At 43.9% G+C, this 25,009-nt stretch overlaps 2 protein-coding genes across 2 annotated transcripts in view; one reads left to right on the top strand and one right to left on the bottom strand.

Annotated features, from left to right (window-relative positions):
• Positions 1-4,495: 4,495 nt before the first annotated feature.
• On the bottom strand, positions 4,496-6,367 carry C29H10orf120 (chromosome 29 C10orf120 homolog). The gene is made up of 3 exons (XM_077877337.1): positions 6,041-6,367; positions 5,775-5,850; positions 4,496-5,259 (listed from the first exon to the last, which is right to left on the bottom strand). Exons 1-3 carry the CDS (start codon positions 6,223-6,225, stop codon positions 4,519-4,521), a joined length of 1,002 nt encoding a protein of 333 aa, XP_077733463.1. The 5' UTR covers positions 6,226-6,367; the 3' UTR covers positions 4,496-4,518.
• A 4,192-nt stretch (positions 6,368-10,559) lies between these two features.
• Positions 10,560-25,009, top strand: part of LOC144300746 (scavenger receptor cysteine-rich domain-containing protein DMBT1-like) — a 77,760-nt gene continuing 63,310 nt past the window's right edge. The window contains exon 1 of the mRNA XM_077877010.1: positions 10,560-10,710. Within this exon, the coding sequence (XP_077733136.1) occupies positions 10,560-10,710 (151 nt within the window). The remainder of the gene's footprint in view (positions 10,711-25,009) is intronic.

Genomic DNA, 25,009 nt, shown 5'->3' with positions numbered 1-25,009 from the left:
TAGATCTATATATCTAAATAAGTATAACACACATATGGGTGTGTTATACTTTTCCATTAAAATATAATTTTCCCTCTTTACCCCTCTCTCTCTCAGAGATAATCAAACTAAGATTTGCAAAATAAGTCTAGTCTCATTAAACATGGCCTGATTATTTACAAAAGGCAGCAAGAATAATGGTAACCACATAAGCTCTTTTTAATCTGTTTTGCTGGAACTTTTCATGAGGAATCTCAGATTAGATTTTTGTAAAGCCCCTCAAGGCTAAGAAGGCAAGCGAAGGACTTGTCATCAGATTTTGTCTATGATACCTTTAGATTTGAGTTAACCTCTCTCTTCTTGAGGTCCTGAAAATACCGTGAGGTTCCTGGATTGCAAGGAGGTGACCATCCTTAGTCAGCTGGCAGGCTGCCAGGAACCCTATAAGCAATGTACCAGGCCAGTTTTTTCAAGGGGCTTTACTGGTTTCCTCAAGTCAACCCCAGTTTTCAAAGCTGTCTGGTCATATCTGATTCATGCATATTCTCAGATCTGACATTCCAGTCAAAGCCTTGGTAATGTACCAATGTTTCAAACATTGTGTCTTGTTACAAGGAGAACAGATTCTTATTGAACTTATACAAACAACTATATTGCCATGAAAATAAGAATGCTCACTAAGAACTCCCAAATACTGGAGGGATTAGTTAGGAAAAAAAAGTAATGGTTTCAGTTTTCTTTAAAAAAAAATTATTTATTTATTCATGAGAGACATAGAGAGAGAGGCAGAGACAGGCAGAGGAAAAGCAGACTCCCTGCAGGGGAGCCCAATGAGGGACTCGAAGGACCCTGGGATCACACCCGAGCTGAAGGCAGATGCCCAATCATTGAGCCACCCAGGTGTCCCATGGTTTCATTTTCATTCACAAAGGTAAACTTTACCAAATTGATATAAGACATAAATAGGTTGGAAAAGAAGGGGGAAAATTCTTCTTAAATCTGGAAAATAAAAAATTAAGAAACTAGAGATATTTTATTCATTTTATCTTTTAAAAAGATTTTATTTATTTATGAGAGAGAATGAGAGAGAGAGAGAGAGAGAGAACAAGCTGGAGGGAGAGGAACAGGGAGAAGCAGGCTCCCCTCTGAGCAGAGAGCCTGATGCAGGACTCCATCCCAGGACCCTGGGATCATGACCTGAACCAAGGGCAGATGCTCAACCAACTGAGCGACCCAGGTGCCCCCAAACTAGTGATATTTTAAAGCAAAAGTCATAATAAGAACCCTCAGGAGTTCGTTCAGTCCCATGTAATTAATTCTTGTTGATGTTGCTCTTTTGTTAGCAGTTTTATGAATTCAAGTTTTCCTTTAGAGTTCTGGAAATTCTCACCCAATTCAGTGGTATGATCTTTAAGTTATCAGAAGACTCCACTTATCAGAGTCTCTTCCATGTATCTTTTTGAAAATGGAGCACTTTTGCAAAAGCACCAGGATAAAACAAGAATAGTCCGTAAATGACAAAAGACTTAAAATGGCCATGGTTAAAGATCTGATGAGAGCTCATCACAATGCAATTGACAAGGAAATTTGATTATTTCTGTGACACACAACATTTTAAGTCAATAACTAGAATTATGACTGATGACATTATACCAGGACAGATTTCTAGGAATGCCATATAATTTCTAGAAAACTTATATTAGCAACATGTCCCGATCCTAATGTAACCTAAAAAGGTCAGACATCACTTCTCCTTTGACAATGCTTCCAGGTGATTGAACATGTCAAATAAACCTACCTAGTTTAATATCTTGCTTTTTGTAAAGAGTGAAAACAAATGCTTTTGAGTTTTTCCCAGAGCCCTTCAGAAAAGTCCAAGTTAGGCTAAGGTCAAAGACTTCCCCAGCAGGAGAATGAGGAAACTGGTTTAGTCCATCAAATATTCTGTTTTTTGGGGGGGCACTGTGCTGACAACATCATTGTAACTGTCTTTGGCTACTTCCTCCCCACCAAGGGTGGGGGGAACTGAGGGAGGACCGTTTGTGTCATCTCGTCTATAAAGCCCAGCTATCTTAAGCTCTTGGTGACCTTTGTCTCTGGGGAGGTGACATTTATGCTGAAACAAGGATTCAGTGTAGAGAGCACGATGGAGTCACTCATGTCAAGCGGTGAGGTAAGCAGCCAAGAGCATTGAGCCGAGAATAGATATTGCTGAAACTTGAGTGCGCTGGTGGTACAAGAACTGATCATCAGCAAGGCTCTGAGAGAACCTGGAAGAACCAGGAACTGATAATCACAAGAACCAGAAGAGGTCTGGGGGGACAAAATAAAAATGAAACTTTTTTCTTATTTATTTTTTCTTTTTTTAATATAATATTTGCAATATTTAAAAATATTTGCATTTGTTTTTATTGAAGTTTGATTTGCCAACATATAGTATAACCCCAGAGCTCATCCCATCAAGTGGCCTCCTCAGTGCCCATCACCCAGTTACTCCAACCCCTCCCCGCCCACCTCCCCTTCTGCAATAACCCTTTGTTTCCCAGAGTTAGGAGTCTCTTATGGTTTGTTTCCCTCTCTAATTTTTCCCACTCAGTTCCCCTCCTTTCCCTTATAGTCCCTTTCACTATTTCTTATATTCCTTGTATGAGTGAAACCATATTAGGATGAAACTTTTAACAGGGAGGACTTTTGCAGCCAACTGTCAGACTCTCCAGATACTGACTCCCCTACTTCTGACCACATCAGAAAGGGCGACTGCCCCCAAAGACTCTACCTGACTGATCTCTGAACATGGAGATCCCCACTGCTTGAACATGATAAGCAGGGAATGCCAGGAGCTCCCCCGAACCAGACCAAGTCTGCATGCCCAGGGCACGCTCATGGCCGCCTTAACCTCTACCCTTGTTGCTTTTGGCCTGATGTATGACTTGTATTCATTTTACGTGACATGTAGGAAGCCGAGTTCAAAGCATAGAGAAATGTCATTGAGTTTGGAATATTGCTTTATGAGTGAATACAGCTGACATCATGAAAAGACACAGCTTGTGTGTGCACCTCCCTAGCATGGCTCCCAACACCCTGGAATTCCAGCCACAGCGGCTACCAACTTGGTACTTGCCCTGGTGGCCAATGGAGTTCTCTTGGAAAATGAGAGAGGGAGGAGTCTCCTGCCCCTGGCTCCGACCTGTGCTAGGACAGCAGCTGTGGTTCTTGAGGGAGCAGACATAAGAATCCCACCCTCACCTCCTACCCTAGAGGAGGGAGCCAGAAAGAAAGCTGGCTGTGCGCTGGGAAGCCTTGGGCTGCGTGGACAAGTTCTGTGTCATTCCAACTGTGGCCAGATTGCCAAGGACAGAGTGCAGTTAATTAAGGGATCTTTCTGTGCTTCAGATGCAGGTAAGAAATGGACACATTCTGCTTCTCAAATGCCAAATGTGCTGTCCCAGGTGCTGTCTGCTGGATCTGCAACCTTGGGGCCAAGGCAGGCCTTAATGGGAACAGCAATAGCTGCCCTCAGAGACCCTAGATCACCTCCAGACACGCCCGAAGGAACCATGCACATGACAGCCGTGCATGCCCTGTGCCTGCACTTGGCTTCTTGGGAAGGTGTACGTCACCTGGCTAGACTGACGAGCAGGGCAGCAGAGAGACAAGGCCAGGAACCGGTGGGCTCTACCTTCCGAGGTAGAGGCTGCATACCTCAGTAAGACGTGGGAAGCTTGGAACCGACTTTCGGCCTTTAGGTCTGGGCAGCCTTCTCCTTGAGAAGCATTCTCTCACCCATCTGGGCTACAGACTGGTCCCAGCTCAGGAATAATTGCAGCCAGGGTCCCAATCGCACCCGCTTCCCCATATTCATGCCCTTTGCAGCAGGGTTTTGCAATCCTTCCTATCCAGAGCTGAGGCCCATATGCCCACCCCTGCATCTGGACTGGCCTCCGATCTTGCTTTGGCCCACACAATGTGACAAAGTGGTGGTGTGCTACTTCTGAGTCTTGGCTCCGTGGGCCTTGCAAACATCCACTTATTCTCTCGAATCCTGTGGCCCTGCGAACGAGCCTTGGCTAGCCTGCTGCGGGAAGGAAACACATGGCTCAGTCACTCCCATGGACCTTGCTGATAGTTTGTCAACTCCCAGGAGAGTCATCTAACTGACCTGCAGGTGACTGCAGACCCATGAGGAACCCAACTGAACCCAACCTAAACTGCTAAGCCACAGAATCACAAGCTAAATTAATGACTGTTATTTTAAGCCAGTAAATTTAAGGGTGATTTGTTTGACAGCAGGCAGGGATGAGCGACACAGGCCCCGTGGTAGTGGGTGTAAAGGGGGGACCTGCATCCTGGGAAGGCCTGGGCCATGGGTGAGGGTGGCAGCTGAGAGCCAAGAGAGCCAAGAGCCAAGAGATGCCTGAAACCAGGAAGCCCCCGCTGTTAGGTCTCATCTTGAGGAGCCCTGGAGATCCAGGGGGCAGAGCAGAGCTGCAGGAGGAATAAGAACCAGGATGCTTGGTTGCCATGGGAATAAGTGAGATTTTAATATTGGTGAGAGGCAGCTTTAGGCATGTACTCTTTCCGGACGCTCTCTTCCCCCAGGAGGCTGGCCTTTGTCACCTCGGTGGGGAAGACTCCCCGTGATATAAAATCCTGATTCATTAGCATTAGGTCACCAGGGAATTCAGCCAAGTGGAGAAGATTCCGGTTGGTTAAGCCAGTGATGGACCGTTCTGCTTTCTTTGTGGGGAAGAATGGTTTCCGATTATTTGGATGTTGTATGAAACACTTTTTTGGCTCTTCTGACTTGAAAATTACTTTCATGTTCATCTCTTGTCTTTTCTCTGCCTTGCCTCTCTCCTCTTGCTTGGCGTCATCATAGAAATCAGCCTCATCGTCCTCGTCTTCCCCGGTCTTGTCTTTTGCCACTGGGCACAGGCCCCCTCTAGGTAGAAATGAAGAGCCCCGAAACCTCTCGATGTAGGGCAAGAGCTGCTTATTTCTTAGGGCTCGAGCAAGCTGCATCCGTTCTATGTGCTTCATGATGGTGAGCTTCTCACGTTGTGGCATTCTGAACTCCTCTGAGGGCACGATCACCTTTGCTGTCCATATTTTCTCTAGGGGCCTACAGGTGGCACAGGGAGGGGAATGCTGTGTTCTATATTCCATCACCCGCTTGTAGTTGGAAGACAGTGATTGGAGCTCCTTGAGCATTTTCCATTCTTCCTCTTGCTTGTAAGTCAGAAGTTTTCTTGCTGCTACCGTGTGAACACCACCCAGACGCTGACAACATGAAGGGGACTGTTAAAATCTCAACGGGACAGGAACAGAGGGCCATCCACAGAAAGAACTGCCTCATGGCCCCTCTCCCCCTGTGGCTGAGTGTTTGACCTCCTGTGCTGGGGGAAATGAGGTGGAGCTTTGGGGTCAGACAGACTGGGGTTCAAATCCTGTCTCTCCTTACCTACCGTGAACTTGAAAGAATTGCGCCGACTTACAGGGTGATGGCGAGACCTCCAGAAGACAGTACTTATGAAAGCGACTAGCATAAGGGAAAGCCTCCAGAAATAGCAGCTCCTGTCCCTTGTCAGCACTCCCAGTTTTATACCTGATTAAGACTTTGAAGCAAGGGAGTATTTGCTATGCAAGTGTGGGAGCCTCGAACGGACTCACCCAACTTGAGGCCACCGGGAGACTTGTATCTACATGGCTGGTGGGCTTTGAACCTCTGGCTCCACCCCCCAACCTACTGCCCAACTTCAAGGGGGGCTTCCCTGTGAATGCTTTAGGACACTTACTAGGATCTCTTTTTCCAAGGGGGAGTATTTCCCGAGGGCAATGCGTGGATCTGATTTGTAGAATTTGGTCCATATCCTGAAAGGCAGAGAGGCAGGTAGAGTAAGACTCCAGAAAGGGCCTTCCTACTCTTAGTTTCGGGGTGGGAAACCTCAGGGCGACTCTGCATTAGTCAGGCTAGGACCACTGTGACTGGGGTGGGCTCCTCCCCTTGGCTTGTTCTGGGAGGGGTGGGAAGGAAAGAACCAGAAGCACAGGCTACACTCACTCCAGTGGTGAAGCAGAACACAGATTCCGTTGACAGCACAAGGAGTCTTTCTCCCAGAAGGAGTCGCTCGTGTTATATATCCTAACTGGCGTTCCATCCTTCCTCCACATTCCGTCTGCAACCTTCCTTTCTTGGGCTTTCTGTTTTCCCATCTTCTGACAGCCATTCTCCCATTCTCTGATCATACTCCAGAAGTCGGCTAGGAAGGGAGGTGTCAAGGCCTGGAGTTGCTTTCCAGGACAGGTTTATGGGAACCCAAAGGTCAGTCGCAAACTTTTCTTGCATCATAACTGGCTTACTTGGAGGCTATTGTGAGGTCAGAGTTTAGGCATCACATGATACTCTGGGATGAAATGGGACACCCACCACCATATTCCTGGAAGTACTGAAGTCCAGGGGAATACAGTGGGCAGAGCAGGTGGCTGGGGGAAACGGTCTGACCACATCGCTGCCACCTGTAAGCCCACAGAGACTGCTCAGTCCCTTCAGGATGAAAGCTCAGTCTCTCTCTGGTCTTTGCTTGCCTCTGCAATCTTAGTACCTCAGGCTCCATCAAGCTACTCTATCCATGGCCCTGGGAGCCAGTTTCTCGGCTGCTGTTCATGCTGTCCCCATGGGTCAGGTAGCTCTCCATCCCTTGGCAACTTGCTCATCTTTCAGGGCCTGGATCACCTGTGCCTCCCCCTGAAGATTTCCTTCCAGAATAAATCACCCCTTTGTGTTTTCATAGTCCTGGTGTCATGCTATAGAGCTTCATCACAAATTGACTTGGTCGTCCAGTAAGTCTATCTCTCACTCTGCTCAAAAGGAAGTACCAGCAGCATCTTGTTCTTGTGTTGCTGTGGTTTAGCACAGGGCCCAGAGCGGAGAGCAGATGTTCGACTTGCTAATTCAATAAGCAATCATCCTGGGTCTCTGGCCAAAGGTGCGGTGAAGAGTGTTCTTGGTGGAAATGTACACTGGCACAACCCCTACAAAAAGTAGTTTGACAATACATACCAAAGCTAACAAATGCATTTACCCTTGACCCAGAAGTTATGTGTGTAAAATAAAATATGCACAAGGTTAGTCAACACACAGCCTATTTGGGATGATAAACCTAATGACAAACTCAAATGTCCATTAATAGGGATTGGTTAGAGAGTTATGGCCAACCATGCAATGGAATACTATGCTGGAGTGCTAAGGATCAAGGATGGGGGAGATCTTTATTTATATGGAGATATCTCCAAGAAATATGGTTAAATTTATGCAAAAAGCAAGATGCAAAAGAATATAAGTCATAGACTACATTTTAGAGTTGGAAAGGAACCAATAAGCATATACATTTGTATTTCCATAATGAAAATCCAGAACAATACACACCAAAAAACTAATAAAAATGGTTGCTGGAGGTAGGCACCTGGCAGATGAGGAAGTGGCGGAAATGAGACTTTTCATTGCAAACATGATTCTGTCTTGAATTTAGAACCATGATGAACATATTACACTTGGAAAAAGTTGAAAATGAAACAGCAACTCACGGAAGAGGACTGCCATGTTGTCTCCGTCAAGTATTGATCCTAAAACTTGCCTTTGACTCCACCAGGAATTTCACAGTGGGGATGCTTACGATGTGGTCCAGGGCTCATACCCATGTGAGCCATCTACAGCACAGCAATTCCCCCACTCACACAAGCAAGTTCAGTTACCTGGAACAGCTCCAAACCCAGGAATCCATGAGGAACACCTCTTAACAGTAAAGAAAATGCCTTCTGCTCTGTGTTCAGTGACTTGGCCATCTGTTCCACACTAGCTGCTAATGGAGAGTGACCTCGCACGAGCCACACAACACCTGGCACATTACATGCATTCAACAAATATTTGTGAAACAGCCAGTGAATGATCTATGATGGAATATTATGTACCTATCAAAAAGCATATCTTTGACAAATTTCCAATAATGTAGTGTAATGCAGCATTTTAAAAAGGCAGAATGCAGAACTTCTATAGAGGATGATCTGGATGCCGTATATAGACAAATATGTAAGACAGGAAAAAGACCAGCAGGAAATACACAGCAACATCAGCACTGGTTACTCTGGGCTGTGGGCTGATAGGAGATACTCTGGGTCTGGCCGTCTACCAGCAGCCTGGTGGCCTCCAGATATTTAGATGGAGGAACTATGGTCCCATCCCAGAATGTATGGACAGGAAAGGGTGCCATGGTTAGGATCCAGCTTCTCCAGACATCAGGGAAAGGGGATGAGAAAGGGGGCACCCTGCTACTCTGCCTGGGAAGGTGTCACCATGGCAACAGACCTTGATACTGGCTTTGAGCTCACTTTCTTCTCTCCCTCTCTCATTGCCATTCCCAAGATTTTTTTTAAAAGACATTTCTCTCTAATCATTTTTACATCAGGTTTTATTGCTATTACCTGGTTTTGTGGTCATTTTTATTCACAGTCATCAATCTCATGGGCTGGCTTGTTTTCCATATTTCCTCTTGCTCTGCTTGTCGTTGTACTCCTCTGTTACTTTCATGTTCCTTTTATATCTCTGCCTTGTAGCATTTACCTTTTAGATACATTTCATCTATTTTTACCTACTATATTAGGGTTGTTCAGAGAGAGAGAGAGAGAGAAAGAGAGAGAGAGAAGAGACTTTAAGAAATTGGCTTACCTGATTATGGAGGCTGGAAGGTCCTAACTCTGTGGGGTGGGCTGGCAGGCTGGATATTCGGGGAAGAGCCATGTTGTAGGTCAGGCCTACCGCTGGAATTTCCTCTTGCTTGGGATATGTCAGTCTCTCTTCTGTTCAGGCCTTCAACTGATTGGATGAGGCCCACCCATATTATGAAGGGCCGTTTACTTCATCCAAAGTCCACTGACCTAATGTTAATCTCATCCAGAAATATCCCCACAGAAATGTCCAGAATTATTCATTGGACCAAAATATAGCTGGGCACCATGGCCCAGCCAAGTTGGCACATAAAATTAACCATCAAACCTTATATTTAGTAGATTTTAAAAGATTAGTTTAATTTTTTTCTTTTAGTCTTTTAACAAAAGGTTTCCTGTTGTATCCCACTTTGGAACATTGTAGTAATAGATGCGTATAGTATGCATTCCCTTGCGTCTGCTTTTTTTCCCTCAACATTATGTTTTTCAAACTCTTACTGATATGCTTGACTTTGGCTCATTTCTCTTGTTGTTTAGCATGACTATGTTATGATTTATTAATCCATCTTCCGCTGCTTCGGATTTAGGGGGAACTCTTGTACATGTCTTGCACATGTCTTGGGTCAGGTGTGTGCTCTTCTGATGGGTGCAAAACCAGTCGCAGAAGTGCTGAGTTTGAGGGTATGGGTAGCTTCAATTTCCTGCAGAATTCTCAGCTCTATTCCACAGTTTCTACCAGTTCACAACCCCACCAGTAATTCCCACTTGTCAATGCTGATGGGTATGTTGTGGTATCTCGCGGTGGCTTTAATTTGCATTTTTCTGAGTATAAACGAGTTTGAACGCTTTTTCTCTTGGCCATTGAGATTACCCTTTGTAAGATGTCTGTTCTAGTTGTCTGTCCATTTATTCTAACAAGCTTTTGTTTTCTTGTTGGTATGCGGCACTTCATGTATTCTTGATGGAAGCCCTTCACAGGTTCAATAGATGGCAAACACCGGCTCCTACTTAGTGTTCTCTCGGTCTTCTCCTTTCCTAAAGGTGTTTCTTATGCCAGCCGCACTCCAACTTAGCAATTTTTCCCTGATTGGTTAATGCTTCCCATGTCTTTTTAAAGAAATTATTTCCTACCCTAGGTAGAAACACTACTCTCCTAGATTATACTACATGTACATTTATAATGATATCGTTTAGCCTCTAAAACCTTGGGGTTTTCTTCTTTTGAAATATCACTTTCTACTCACAGTTTTTCAGCTATAGTGCTCAGTTATTTCTCATCTTTTTTAAAGTGTATTCTCCAGTTAATTGTATATGGCTAGCAAGAAGTGTGTGCACGTGTGCACGCTGCGCAAGGTCGCAAATCACACATAAAAATCTGGAGGAGGATCCTCCTCCCCACAGCCACCCCTGCACTCACTGCCTGGGCTCTGGCTCCCTCACGTGGATCTTGCAGCCCATTGCAAGATGTCTCCCTGAAGACCCATCAGCCATCACCCCCCCTCCAGAGTTCAGATTTTCTGTATAGATAGCCCCCTCTTTCATGGGAATGGTGCCCTTTTTAAATTTTGCATAGAATACAGTCCTTATATGAGAAGCTGTGTGCTTTAAACTCAGTTTCCTCTACAAAACCATTGGTTCTAGGCTCTGATCTCAGAGCCCTGGCAAGGTCTTCTAGACCAGTGCTTCTCCAAATTTTATGTGCAAATAAATCTCCTGGATATTGCCTTAAAATGCAAAGTCTTATTTGGTAGATCTGGGGTGGGGACTTAAAAATCTGCACTTCCAACAAGTTCCCAGGTGATGCCAATGCTGTTGGTCCAAGAGAAACCAAGTTGTGACTCAGTGTGGGGCCACGCAACATGGGGGTGCTACTCCAAGTGAGGTTCATGGACCGGCAGCAGTGGTATCGCCTGGGAGCATGTTGGAAACGCAGAATTTCAGGCCCTGCTCCAGGCTTGCTGGATCCCAATCTGCAGTTCAACAAGTTCCCCAAGGGATTCACAAGCACAGGTAAGTGCAAAAGGCAGCTGGCTGGTGCGTGTGAGGAATCAGATGGTGTACAACCTGTACGCTGCTGCCAGGGAGGTCAGCCCAGCGGGCTTGTGGCCAGGACTCACACAGCTGTAGCCCACCCTGTTTCTCAAATCCAGCTTCCAGCTTCTCCAGGTTCCTTCTTCTGGAATAAAGATTGGGGAGGTGATGGCTCAAGCAGAGCCATCTAACAGTTACTCAGGCATAGGGTCAGCGTGGCCTTTTTTGTGGGGTCCACTTTGGAGCCTCTTTGTGGAGTCCACCCAGAATACGGAGCCTAAGGGTAAGGGGAGGCCTGTGTCACATTTAGACATCTGGGAAATGTTTTGGACACGTGGAGGTGTCAGAAGCAGGGCTGCTGACTCTTTTCCTGTCTGAGGGGCAACAGATTATTATCTGGGGAAGTTCACGTCCCAGTGGGGTGATTTAATCAAACATGAGAATCTACACCAGGGTGATGGTATTCCTGCCTATGTCAGTCTTTTAGTTTTCTCCACCAGAATTTCAGCTGGGCTCTTTGCAGACCCACCTGTAGTTATATTATTAGGGTCTCACCTCTCCCATTAGGATGTTAGCTCCAAGAGCCTGAGAACTTTACTTAATGATTGCTATTTTCCAAGCTTCCAGCATGGTCCCTGACACATAGAAGGCACTCAATAAATATTTGTGGAATGAAAAAAACCCCAAAACTTAGCTAAAATGCAGTAGCATTTATACAGTGAACCAGAAACTCTGGGCCAGAGGTGCAAGATCTACTTCTGTTGGCCAGGGAGGAAAGGGAGGGGGTGAAGAAAGTGAGCAAAAACAACCCTCAGCTCCTGAGAGCATGCCCTCTAGGGCTGGTTTCTGCTCCCATTGACTGGTTGAAGCACTTAGGTCAGACCCTGCCACTATGGGCAGGAAGTGGAGGGGTCTTCCCGAAGGCATAAGGGAAAGGCCAATCTCTTGGGCTCTTGCGAAGGGCTTTAACAGGAGAGGAAATTATTGCCACTCTCTGGGTCTCACTCTCTTGCATCTTAGCTCTTAGAAGGGTTAACCCTTCTTGCAGGTGCTCTGGTAGTGAGGGGAAGGTGGCTTCCACTACATGGAGGAGGCTAACAGCAAAGTCAAGAACCAAGAACCAAACTGAGAGCCACTGGGGTAGGTCACAGCCAGAGGTGAGCTGAATCTTGGGGTTCCATGCTCCTTATGGATTGTGTCTACTTCCCTGAATGTTGAGCCCAGGTTTCAACTGCTCCAGTCTAGTCTTGGCCATACACTCACGCTTGTCCTGAAGGGAAGGACAGGGACAGGGAGAGTGGATAGTGCCTCTGAGGCCAGGACACTGGGGTCACAGCAGTTATGAGAACCCATTCCCAAAGGAAAGATGAGTACCAGGAAAGAAAGCTTGGATGAGGTCCATGTTGCCCAGCCCTCCAAGGCTGGGGAGTCTCACCCCTTCCCACCTTGAGGATGGGGCTTGATTTGACCACTTTATAGAGAAAGTGACATCTGTACTAACTCATGAAGGATAAATCAGGTGAACAGGAGGGATTTCCACACAGAAGAGACAGAGAAGGGGAGAGAGTGGGAGAGCCTGGTGAGTCCAGGGAACTGAAAGTACTCTGGTTTTGCAAGAACAGAGGGAGCGTGGGGACGTGATGATGAGTCAAGGGCTAGAAAAAGAGGCAGCAAAGATCAGGAGAGGCTGTTAGGTCACACTGAAGAGTTGGCACTTTTCCTACAGGAGAGACATGCCTCACAACGTCCTTTGAAGGAGGAGGCATATGCAACAGTTTTTTTTTTTTTTTTTTTTTTAAGTAAGCTCTACACCAATGCAGGGCTTGAACTCATGACCCTGAAATCAAGAGTCACATGTTCTACTGACTGAGCCAGGCAGGCATCCCAACAGTTTAATTTTTTTAAAAAATAAGTTTTTCAAGTAAACTTTACCTTCCATGAAATTCACCTGTTTTAGGCATAGAATTCAATGATTTGTAGTAACTTTACCGAGTTGTGCAACTGTCTCTACAATTCAGTTTGGAACACTTCCATCACCCTAAAAAGATCCCTTGTGCCCATTTACAATTAATCCCATGGCAGCTACTCATCTTCAAATCTCCTTTCTGTCTCTACAGATTTGCCTTCAAATGTTTTTATTTTAAATCAACTCCTTCCTTTCTAGCTTTGAATGACCCTCTTTTCCTTGGCTCTCTGCTGCGAAGTGGAGTGGGTATTTTGTTGTCCCTCTGTCACAGCAGAGGCACTACTAGGTCCATGCTCATGAAATCTGCTCTCTTCCCATGAAGCCGGAAGCTTGTAGCTTCCTGAGCTTGTGGCTGAGTCCACTCGGCTTAATGGCTTCCCTGAAGAGTAAGGCTGGAGATCCGCTTAATTTTCCATAGACTAACACAGAAATGACTTTGCAGTTCTGATACTCCATCAGATTATGGAGGGAGGGTGTTAACTGTGGTTTCCCTTATCTCTAAATAACAACTCCCTGTATTAGTCTGGCATGAAGATGGCGCCAGGAAAACCCAAACATGATTCTGCTGGTCCCACTACAACTAGACAAGGCAGGAGACAGGGGATGGGCAACCTTCCTGTATTTGGAATGCTCCTTCCTGTCAGTCTTTGTGACATCTGAACACCCAAAAAAAAGAAAAAAAAATGGGAGAAAAGATAGTTCTCCCCAGAGCCATCTCAAGATAGTAGGGTTATGGTGTTACTTGCCCTCCCCTGATGGTGAAGATTAAGCAGGGTCCAGATCCCATCCTTGCCTTGTTGTGTCTCATGCCCCACTGGCATGTGAGTCAACGCTGCCCCCATAAGGGTTGCCATATGCCCCATCTAGGAAGTAAGCTACCAAAAAGAGAATGTGGGAAGAAGGGGATTAGCCATCTCTGGGAGGTACATCCCAGCTAGCTCACCAGATGGAGGGCTTACCCCATGGCTTTTTCCACTTGTGGAGAGTTAAAGAGAAAGAGCTAAAGGGGAGTCACTCGAGGTCATGTGGTCTGGTGGAAGAGCAATGTGGAGCTATAAATACAGAGGCAAGAACTTGGCACCTTCAGGATTGGGATGAGACTAGCATTTGGTGTGTGGACAAACTTTTCACTTTCTTTCATCTACAGAAGCACCTTACGGCATGAACTAACCGTTAAACATTTGTTCTGCATGCTTAGCAAGTATTGACATTACTGGCAAAACCTGCCAGCATAGAAGCTTGTTTTTAAGTGATTAGAGTAGGATGTTTTAGTCGACTCAAGTGTAGGGAGAACTCTGTAAGGAAGACCACTTTTCATGTATTCATACATACATTCACATGTGCATGCCCGCATTTATTCGAGTGTGCCATGACCTCAACTCTTTGTTAGATGTTGGGGTTACAGAGATGAACAAACAAGGGTCCCTGTCTTGTGGGGGATCTCATGAAGTGGGGTGAGACAGGCATACAGAAAGTCAGTGTACAATATAATGCATGTTGTAACAAGTGCAAGAAAAGGGACACTTTTGGCAATGCTGGGCAGAGACTCTTAACAGCCAGGGGCTCTAAGAACTTCCCATGGGCAAAACAATGGATGTTGAGAATGTGAGGAAAGAATGTACAGGTTTATCCACCTCCTTGATTTTCTGTTAACTTTTGGCATGGAATAGATTCCACAAATAGCTGTGGGCCTGGGAGCTTTAGAGGAGGTGAGTGAAGAAAAGCAGGTTGAAGGCATTTTCCAAGTGGGATGCCTCTCTGCTTGGCTGCCAAGGCATTTGCAAGGTAGAGTTGATCACACACCTGCCCCTTCCTCAGGGGAACACAGACAGGCACGAGATTTGCCAACAGGAGGAAGAGCGTAAAGTCTGCCATTGACCTGTGAAAGTTTCCTTCAAAGAGACATTTGAAAATTGGTTTTGGCTTAAGGTAAGGTCAAGGGTCCAGTGGACCTGGGATATTAGACAATGAAGGTGGGACAAGCTATCAGCTCATCTCAAAGCAAACATCTCTATCATCTCGTTCTGGCTTTGCTCTGTGTTCTTTGTCCGTGGGGCTCAAGATGATGGGTGGTATTTAAAATGGGTCCTTCATGTGGACATCACTCAGATGGTATCTTTCAAGGCAGCACAGAAACAATGTGATATGTGTAGAGACATGACAAATGAAACAGGTTTTTGCACACACATTAGGCACATAATTTATGTGAATTCAGATTTTGACACTCAGTGAAGAGTTATCTTAATTGTCATTTAATAGTCATTTAAGTAGCACAAGAGACTCTGCCTGGGTCTTTTTTTTTTTTTAAGATTTTATTGATTTATTTGAAAGAGAGAGAAAGAGTGAGAGAGCAAGAGAGAGAGCATAAATGGGGGGAGGGTCAGAGGAAGAAGGAGAAGCAGACACCCCACTACACAGGGAGCCTGATGCAGGGCTCTATCCAAGGACCCTAAGATCATAATCTGAGCCAAAGGCAGATGCTTCACCGACTGAACTACCCAGGAACCCCCTTCCCCTGCCACCTTTTACTCTTGTTTTGATCTATGATCCACCTCAAGTTAATTTTGGATGTGATAGGTAAGAGCTGAGGTGTTTTTGTTTTTATTTCTGTTTTTCACACTTTGATGTCCAGTTGTTTTAGCACCAGGTTTTGAAAAGACTGTCTTTTTCCCAGTGAATTATCTTGGCACCTTTGTCTGAAGTCCAATAGCTATATGTGCGTGAATCTACTTGGGGACCCTGCTCTAGTCCATTGATCTATATATCTCATTTATGTCCACTGTCGTGACTATGTGGCTCTATATTAAGTCTTGAAATCAGATAGTGTAACTTCTCCAATTTTGTTCTCTTTCCAAAATGCATTGGCGATTCTAGGTCCTTTGCTTTTACATATTCACTTCAAGATCAAATTGTCAATTTTACAAAAAGCCCACAAGGATTATTTTTTAATGCTTTGCATTGAAACTATAGATCACTTTTGGCAGGAATTGATATCTTAATAATCTTGAGTTGTCTACTTGTTGAACATGGTATATTTCTCTGTTTATTTAGGTGATCTTTAATCTCAGCAATATTTTATAGTTTTTAATGTGTGGTTCTTGTATATGTCTTGTTAAATTTACCCATGAGAATGGTATAGGCTCTCTATGGTATTTTAACAGTAATTGTGTTTCATTTTCCAATTATTATTAGTAGTAAGTAGATATACAATTGAATTTTTTACATTTTCCCATATTTCTTATAACCTTTTTAAGATTACTTATTAATTTTATGAGGCTTTTCCCCCCACCATTTACAAAAGCATTTTTATTTTGAAATAATTTGAGGCCAAGAGAAAAAACTGCAAAAATAGTACAGAAAATTCCCATATGCCTTTGACCCCACATCCCCTAATGTTAACATCTTACATAACCATAGTAAGATCAAAATCAGGAAAGTAACACTGGTAATCATGCTATTAAATAATCTCCGGAACTTCTTTCGGTCACTGATCCTGCCACTGATATTTCTAGCCCAACCCAGGATCCCACCTCACATTTAGTTATATCTCTTTAGTAGCCTTACAAGCTTTTAAAAAAGATTTCATAAGATTCCCTTAAATGATCATGTCATCTAAAAACATAGTTTCCATTTTTCCTTCCCAATCCACATGCTTTTTATTTCTTTTTCTTACCTTACTGCACAGGCTAGCACCTCCGATAAAATGTTGACTAGCAGCAGTGAGAGCAAAAATGCTTGTTTTATTCCCCATGTCAGAGGCAAAAAGCATTTAGTGTTTTGCTTCTATTAACTTGAAGTTCCTTTTATGCTAAATAGGTATTGAATTTTGACAAGTGTTTTTTCTGTCTATTGAAATGATCTAAAATTTTCTGTACTTTATTAACATGACGAATTACATTGGATGATTTTCAAATGTTAGATCAACCTTCCATATCTGGAACAATCTGCATTTGGTCATGATGCATTATCCTTTTTTTTTTTTTTTTTTTTTTTACTGATTTCAATATTTGTTTTATACTAGTTATCTCTAGATATTTTTGCTTTTCTTTTGTCTCAGTCTTAAGCAAAACAAAACAAAAACAAAAAATCTTGCTTATTTTATCTCTCCACCTGTTAGAGGAGGTAAGTTCCAAGGGATAGGAGCCTTTTCTTTGTCATGCAACGTTGTGAAACTCAAAGTAGACAACACACTGGTGTCGATCAATGTATGAATACCACAATTTCTGATGGGTTGACACCTCTAAAGTGCAAATCATTCTCCAAATTTTTAAAAATAATGATAAACTAGGAGGTGCCTGGGTGGCTCAGTCAGTTAAGCATCTGCTTTTGGCTCAGGTCATGATTTCAAGGTCCTGGGATTGATTCTCAAATCTGGCTCCTTGCTCCCTTAAGGAAGTTTGTATTTACAGTTTATTTTTTTGCAAGTTCTTCCAAGAATTATGTACTTATCTGAGTGATGACCTAATGTAGCAATTATTGGGAGAAAATATTCAACTATCTTAAAAGATAAAGACACAGAAAAGAATGTTTGCTCTCCGTATGCCAAGAAATATATATAGGTAGTGTTCTCCAAATTTTCAGAATTTGTACAAATTTTTGTTTTGTGAAGTTTAGCAAATTCCTTCCCAGATATTGAAAAGATCAGTTGTAGTTTTAAGGATATTGATTTTAGGCAAATTAAAGCAATACAAGTTTTTTAGGTACATGGCAAAACTAAACAGCAGCTTTTATGTGACTTTATCTTTTTCAGTTAGACTCAAAATATTTAATATATAAGCTTTTGTTCAGGTTCTCACGTGCAGAGAAGTAGCACTAACCATTGCACTTTCATGGCTCCTAGGTGCCATTATGGTGCCATTGACAAAGATTAAGAAGCCTATTCCTTCCACAAGGTCAGTTGATCGGATTCTGCAATACTTCAGAAAGACTTTTACAGCTCCAAGTAGTCTTTTCATTCTTGATTTTTGAATAAAACTTAAAACACCAATATTGTAAAGTGATACAGAGCATGTTTGCCAAATCGGAGTGGAGTCAGAGAAGATAGAATTCAGTTTGAGGGTGAGCCAATGTGAATTGCCACAAAAACACTTGAGATATAGATTTTTCTCCTAATCTACCATGACTTGATACATTATGCTTCAGAAAAGCACTCTTCTAATTCTTAAAAGCTATACATATTTCTCTCTAATGTCTAATTGAAATATAGTAAGTATTCCAGGAAGTGAGAATAAAAAAATGCCTGTTTTACAGACCTCATACAAAGACACAAACAAACCAGCTTTAAAAATAAATAAATAAAGGTGATTAACTCTAAGTGCAAATAAAAAAGCAAATATTTTAGTTCCTTAACTAGGTGCTGTGCTTGCCAGCAGCAAAAAACTCCATGTTGATGATGTGACCGAGACCCCTAAGTCAGCTCAGAGCCTTTATCACACCAGCAGTGATCTATTCAAATGACACACACAGCCAGGAAGAAGGAAGAGAAAGAGCCTACCCAGGCATTTTTGTTTTGAGAATAAATACATCAAGTCTCAGTGCAGGAGTTTGTCCTGGTCTCAGCTCTACCATTCTGATCTGTGGAAGCTTAGCCAAGGTCAAAGGGAGAAGGTAGCTAAGATGCAACAGGAAATAACGTTGGGGGGACTGTACTGGAATCAAATTATAGGGGAGAGGGATCCCTGGGTGGCGCAGCGGTTTGGCGCCTGCCTTTGGCCCAGGGCGCGATCCTGGAGACCCAGGATCGAATCCCACGTCAGGCTCCTGGTGCATGGAGCCTGCTTCTCCCTCTGCCTATGTCTCTGCCTCTCTCTCTCTCTCTCTCTCTCTCTCTGTATGACTATCATAAAAAAAAAAAAAAAAAAAAAAAAAAATTATAGGGGAGATAGACTGCCTCCAAAAAGAACAACTCCCACAACTCCCTCACACAGAACTTGCAAATAAGAGAGATTTTGCATTTACAAGGCCTCTGCTTCCAGGAGGTCCCCTGTGTGAATCTCCATAAGAAGATTGTCCGGAAGGACCTGCAGAACTGCCTCTCCCTAGGGAACCTCCAGGTCACTGCAGAGCCTGGAGCTGGGGGTGGAGCCAGGGCTTCCCCCCCCCCCCCCCCCACCAACCCAGTAGGACCCTCTGCTGCCAGGGCAGGGGTCCCTCTGGGCACTCCTCATTCTCCCTCAGGAGGCCCATTGCCTGAAGTTTTGCAGACAAAGAGGCCAGTGTACTGAAGGAAAGTTTCAATGATTTGCCCAAGGTCACACTATTTAAAATTAGAAAAAAACAAAACCACCAATCTCAATATAATCTGAGGTTAGATTCCCCAGGAAATGGTGTGGAGACTGAATGATGCAAATCAGTCTGATAAGGAGATTGAAACGGAATATGGGTCTGGGGAAGTTCACACAGGAAAACATTGAGAGGCCAGGGTTCAGCAGCGACCACTGACTGTCGCTACCCTCAATCTACAGGTTTGGTCTGCAATAACGAATGCCACCAAAATTAACAATAAAAACGGATACTTATTGAACAAATAGCAGTCTAAAAACTATCGTTGCCTTATACGTATATTTAAATATTTAAATATACATATATATTTAAACCATATTAATAAAAGTTCCAAAAGGCATCTGTTTCAAAACATATCAGATGAACAGCTCTAGTAATCTGTTGTGATGGGCAAGTGATGTTTGGCATATGGAAGCCCTAGTGCTGGGCATATCATGGGGTGCTGATCAGACTTAGTGCTGTGTTTATGTTTTATGTTGGGGAGTCTGGGCTCAGAAAGGGGTTGAGGCCCCACATAGTTATGAGGGCACTCAGGGGGCTCACTGGCCACAGGAAGAAAGACCATGGGTACTGACTGAATACCAGCCCCACTGGCAGGTCTCAATCCAGAATCACTTTCAGTGTTTCAGGAAACTCCACCAGGTTTTAAGGAGGAATCTCCCACATGTTGCATAAAATGCAGGGGGTACCCCTTCCCAGCAACTATCTCTCGCTACCTGGAAATGTGATGTGTTCTCTGTCAGGAAGCACCCCCGCGTGCTTTTCTTGGGTTTGCAAATGTTTGTACGAAATCCCATCCCTTCCTACAAATTAAGGAGGAGCTTAAGTGTTGTTTTTGAGAACTTCGTCTGTTTTTCCTGTCTTGAGTGGATAGAGAGCTGGTCTCTCTCTGAACTTCCCCTGTAGACCCCTTGCCCCACTTAGGACTCACCTGGGGAAGAGTTGCGTTCTTTGGAAAAGGCTGAACCTAATTGAGCATGCATAAAAAGATCTTGTGAGTTATGGTATGCAAACATGAAACCATCTTATCTTAAAACCCTAGTTGGCAAAACATTTCCTACAGGTACTAGAGCTCCATGGGGTATGGAGGAGGTATGGGGGAGGAAGTTACAGTATATCTTATTTGGGATCTAACCCCAAGGAGAGTGAGTGTATTTTCATGATCTTTCAACTATGTACCTTGGAACAGAGTCCTGGGAACAAATATGAGTGACCATTGCTGAGAAACTCAAAGTGGCAGGCTAAGCCTAACTTGATTGTGCAATGCTTTGCCTCTTGTTTGTGCTAGAGACCACTGATTCTATTAAAGGGAAATCAATCGCAATACTTTTAATAGTAGTGTTTAAAACAAAAACAGCAATCTGTGGAAACTTCCAGTGCCTGCTGGGTTCACCATCCCCTCCTTGTCTGTATCTTCCAGCCTCTCAGTCACAAGCAAGGCTTGTGGTTCTGGTAGCTATGTGACCTCAGCCACAACCACTCACTATGGTCCCCCTGAGGCAGCGTCCGCCACAACCACCACCCTCGTCTCAGCTCTAGCTCCTCGGTCAGTGGTGGTCCCCTCTGCAAGAGTCACTGTTATTATGTTCAGTGTCTTTGCTGTCCTGCATCCAAACTGCAGCCACTGTGGGTAGATAATGGAGGCATCCGGCATTCCTTCGATAGGTCTGATGTGGCATCAAGAAGTGGACACGATTGTCCAAGGAAGCCCGCTAGTTATGAAGCTTGAAGGAGGGGGAGAAGAGAGGAGAGCATTAAGAGCAGTGATGTCAAGAGACACATGTTGATGCTGAAGCAGTTGAGTGCATCAGTGACCCGAATAATCCCAAGGAGGCCAGACATGCCTCTGGAGGAGGGGTGAGGGGACCAGGTGTCAGAAGTGGGGAAGAAAGGTCAGAACACAGTAGTGAGAATGAGCATGACTTAGAGTTCTCCCTCTTGCCTTTGATGGCTTTCACTCTGGAACTGAGGATTTGGAGTTTGCAATTCCATGTGCTGATTTTGCTGATGGAAAGATTCCAGCCTTGCCTATGATGGCTGAGCATCCAGTTAACACCATAGGTTACCGGCTGACTTGTGTTTCCCCCAAATTCACACAATGAAGTTCCAATCCCTAGTACCTCAGAAAGTGACCTTATTTGAGATAGGACCTTTATAGAGGTGGTTGAGTTAAAATGAGATTATGAAGATGGGTCCTAATCCAATATAGTGTCCTTATGAAATGGGGAAATTTGGAGACCGCATAGATGGCAAACACTAAGTAAGGATAAAGGCAGACATTTGGGGTTTTACTTCTACACACCGAGAAGCAAGAAAGATTGCCAGCAAACCACCAAAATCTGGGAGAGAGGCATGGAATAGATTCTTCCTGAAGGTCTTCAGAAAAAAACGACCCCAACAACTTCATCTCAGACATCTAGCCTATAGAACTATGAAACAATAAATTTCTATTGTTTATACCACGCAGTTATAGCAGCCCTAACAAACTAACACATCATCAAAATTCTTTGAGAAGGACGTACCCAGGTAAAACCCACATTCTTAAAGGAAACCTCTGGGGTGTCTGGGTGGCTCAGTCGGTTAGGTGTCTGCTTTCGGCTCAGGTCATGATCTCAGGGTCCTGAGATTGAGCCCCAAGTCAGACACCCTGCTCAACAGGGAGTCTGCTTCTCCTTCTCCCTCTGCCCCTCCCCCTGGCTCATGCTCTCGCTCACTCTTTTTGTCTCTCAATAAATAACTTAAAAAATAAAAAATTAAAATTAAAAAAAATAAGCCTTATCTATAAATATATATGTCCCTTTGAATTACTAGGTTTGTTTCCTTTGGATAAATATCTAGTCATGCAATTACTGGATCATAGGGTAGCTCTATTTTTACCTTTTTGAGGAACCTCCATACTTCAGCAATGTCCACACTAGCCAAACTATGAAAAGATCCCAAATGTCCATCGACAGATAAATAGATATATATACAATTGAAAATTACTCAGCCATCAAAAAGAATGAAATCTTGCCATTTGCTATGATACGGATGAAACTAGAGGATATTATGCTAAGTGAAATAAGTCGGTCAGAGAAAGACACCATATGATTTCACTCCTATGTGGAACTTAAGAAACAAAACAGAGGAACATAGGAGAAGGGAAGGAAAAATAAAATAAGATGAAAATTGATGGGGAGACAAACCATAAAAGACTCTTAACTATAGGAAACAAACAGGGTTGCTGGAGGGGAGGTGAGCGGGGCATGGGGTAACTGGGTGACAGGCATTAAGGAGGGCATGTGATGTGATGAGAACTGGGTGTTATATGCAACTGATGAATCACTAAATTCTACCTCTGAAACTAATTTAAAAAAAATAATAAATTAAGCTTTAACTGAATATTACTGGTCCAAGCACCAGGGGAGACAGGGACAAAAGGGCAGTCCATACATGTGGACAACATACAGCGTCCACCTCCTAGTGGGCCTCGAGGGTTTGGTGGCAGGTACATAAAACACAGCACGGTGTGGGGTGTAGGAAGCACTCGACACACGTCAGCTGTTACAGGCGAGCCCCTCAGAGACCCAGGCCTCATCAGGCCACCTGAGACCCAGGAGCCATGAGGCTGGCCAGTCCCTGCAGAATTTCATCCATGATCTCTGCCTCTCCCTTGGTCTAACTTCCTGAAAGTACAGTAAAGTTTGCAAGGTGCTCACAAACTCAATGAGATAAATGAAGCTTTGATCTGAAATAGGAACCAGTGAACTAATGTTTTCTTTTAAACACCTATGAAAAATAGGAAGTCTCTATTTTTTAAAATGTCCACATAACGCAACCTGGCTGCGTTTTATTTCAATAAAGGAAACTATTGCTTCTGTACATGGTGAACACATCAGAATGGGAGCTTCTGCTAATTCTTACCACTTTTCAGGAGCAGCTTCTTCCCCAGTGACCCTTCCCCCTTCCCCACATCAGTGCAATTCCTCGCTCCTTGGAGCTGCAGGCCCCAGCAAAGACCGTTGGAGAAGAATTGCAAGGCCCAGGGAAAGGCCAGAGTGAGAGGGGGTGGGGGGGTGCGTTGCTCAGCGTCCAGTACAGGGTAGGGAATGGGGCAGGGGTGATCTGGACACAGCTTGCTGATCTGAGACAAACAGCCTTATGCTTCCAATGCTTTAAAATGCATCTAGTTTAGCCAAATATTGGAAATAATGTCAGTTGCCAACCATAAAAGAGAAGTAAAATTAAACTATAGGTTATTCTCTGTGTGAAATATTACATAGCTATTCAGAATCATGTTTTCAGAGAACATTTAAACTAGACATTTCTCCTGATATAATGGGAGGATCTTTTTTAAAAGCGACATATAAAACCATACCACCATATACAAGAAGTAAACCCAAAACTGGCAATGAGGGGACGCCGGGGTGGCTCAGCGGTGGAGCCTCTGCCTTCAGCTGAGGTTGTGATCTCGCAGTCCCAGGATCAAGTCCCACATCGGGCTCCCCACAGGGAGCCTGCCTCTCTCTCTGTGTCTCTCATGAATAAATAAAATCTTAAAAAAAAAACAAAAAACTGGCAATGAGAGAAATAAAAACAATACAACAAAAAGCTTTTTACATGCCCTAAAAAGCTTTAGGAGGAATATTCTAACACACTGACGATGTGTAGCTCAGTGTGGTGATTTTATTTTCTTCTGCAAACATTCATGTGCTTTACATGCTTCGCCTTTAGAGAACATGCATTACCTTCATCATGCTAACAAATGAAAGTTATAACATACACATTAGCTTTTGATTGAATTCAACCCTGCTTAGTAGCTTAGTTCCTGCAAGTGTGTTCTTGCATAGCCTTACGCAGATTAATGAAAAAGACAAGGTCTGGGGTCAGTGCTGGAGAGGTTCTCCACTGTCGTTTACTTGGACTGCCTGCCTCCCCTCCCCAGTCAGGCAGGTCCAACATTATTATCCCTGTTCTACAAAAGGCGCAAATAATACATGAGATTAAGTCACCTGCCCAAAGTCAGGTAGGTCATTAGTAGCAGAAGAAGAGATTAGAAATCAGATATTCTTATTATGAGAATACTACTTGGTCATCAACTTATTAAAGCTAAAATTTATGGGGCACCTGGGTGGCTCCGTTGGTTGCACATCCAAATCTTGATTTTGGCTCAGGTATTCATCTCCAGGTCGTGAGATGGAGTCCCTTGTGGGGCCTCTGAGCTGAGCGGGGATCCTGCTTCTTTCCTTCTCATCCTCTTCCCACCCCCCACTGGCGCAAACTGAAGTGAGCATGCACTCATCTCTCTTCTCTCTCTCTCAAATAAATAAATAAATCTTTTTTTAAGCTAAAATTTATATTCTCCCTGGGAAATGCAATATCTAAAAGGAGACAATTGGAAATCTTTTATCATGCCATTAAAATTAGCATTTTATATATATATATATATATATATATATATATATATATATATATAAATAACATATATATCCTATTGTTGCAAATATTGCAAAGAACACTGGAACTCTGACCTTTCAGATGGTGGAGGCTTCCTGGGGCTTCAGTCCTCTTTGCCCCATCTCATGTCCTGATCCGTGAGACCAGGATGGTTCAGCAGCGTCCTAGGCACCAACCCACCTGGTCCCATGAGTGCCTTCAGAACACTGGCACCATAATGGTCCAGAATCAATCTTCCTAGATACATGGTCTCTCCTGACATTGAGAAGGCTAATCAACCACCTCATCAAGCTGTCTCTGCTTAAGCAGGCCTCCTCTGAGCATCCTGCTTTCAGTGACTCCCTCCTCCCCAACACTGCCTCCCATGCCCTCCATGCTCCCACTGTTCCCCAAAGGACTTACCCAATGGCACACTGTGTCTTACTTGGTCTGTATCATCCATCTTGCCCTAGAACCTGGGGCTCACAGCACAGAGGGTGTCGTCTGTTTTGTTGACTGATGGGCTCTGGTTGTAGCTCAGTAGGTAAGTGTTCAGTAGGTATTTATTGGAAGGAATATGGAAAGAGGCAAAGAAAAGAGGGAGAAAGGGAGGGG

Source organism: Canis aureus, chromosome 29 (assembly GCF_053574225.1).
Source record: "Canis aureus isolate CA01 chromosome 29, VMU_Caureus_v.1.0, whole genome shotgun sequence".
In the NCBI taxonomy this organism is placed as follows: Eukaryota; Metazoa; Chordata; class Mammalia; order Carnivora; family Canidae; genus Canis; species Canis aureus.
This window is presented reverse-complemented; position numbering and strand designations above follow the sequence as displayed.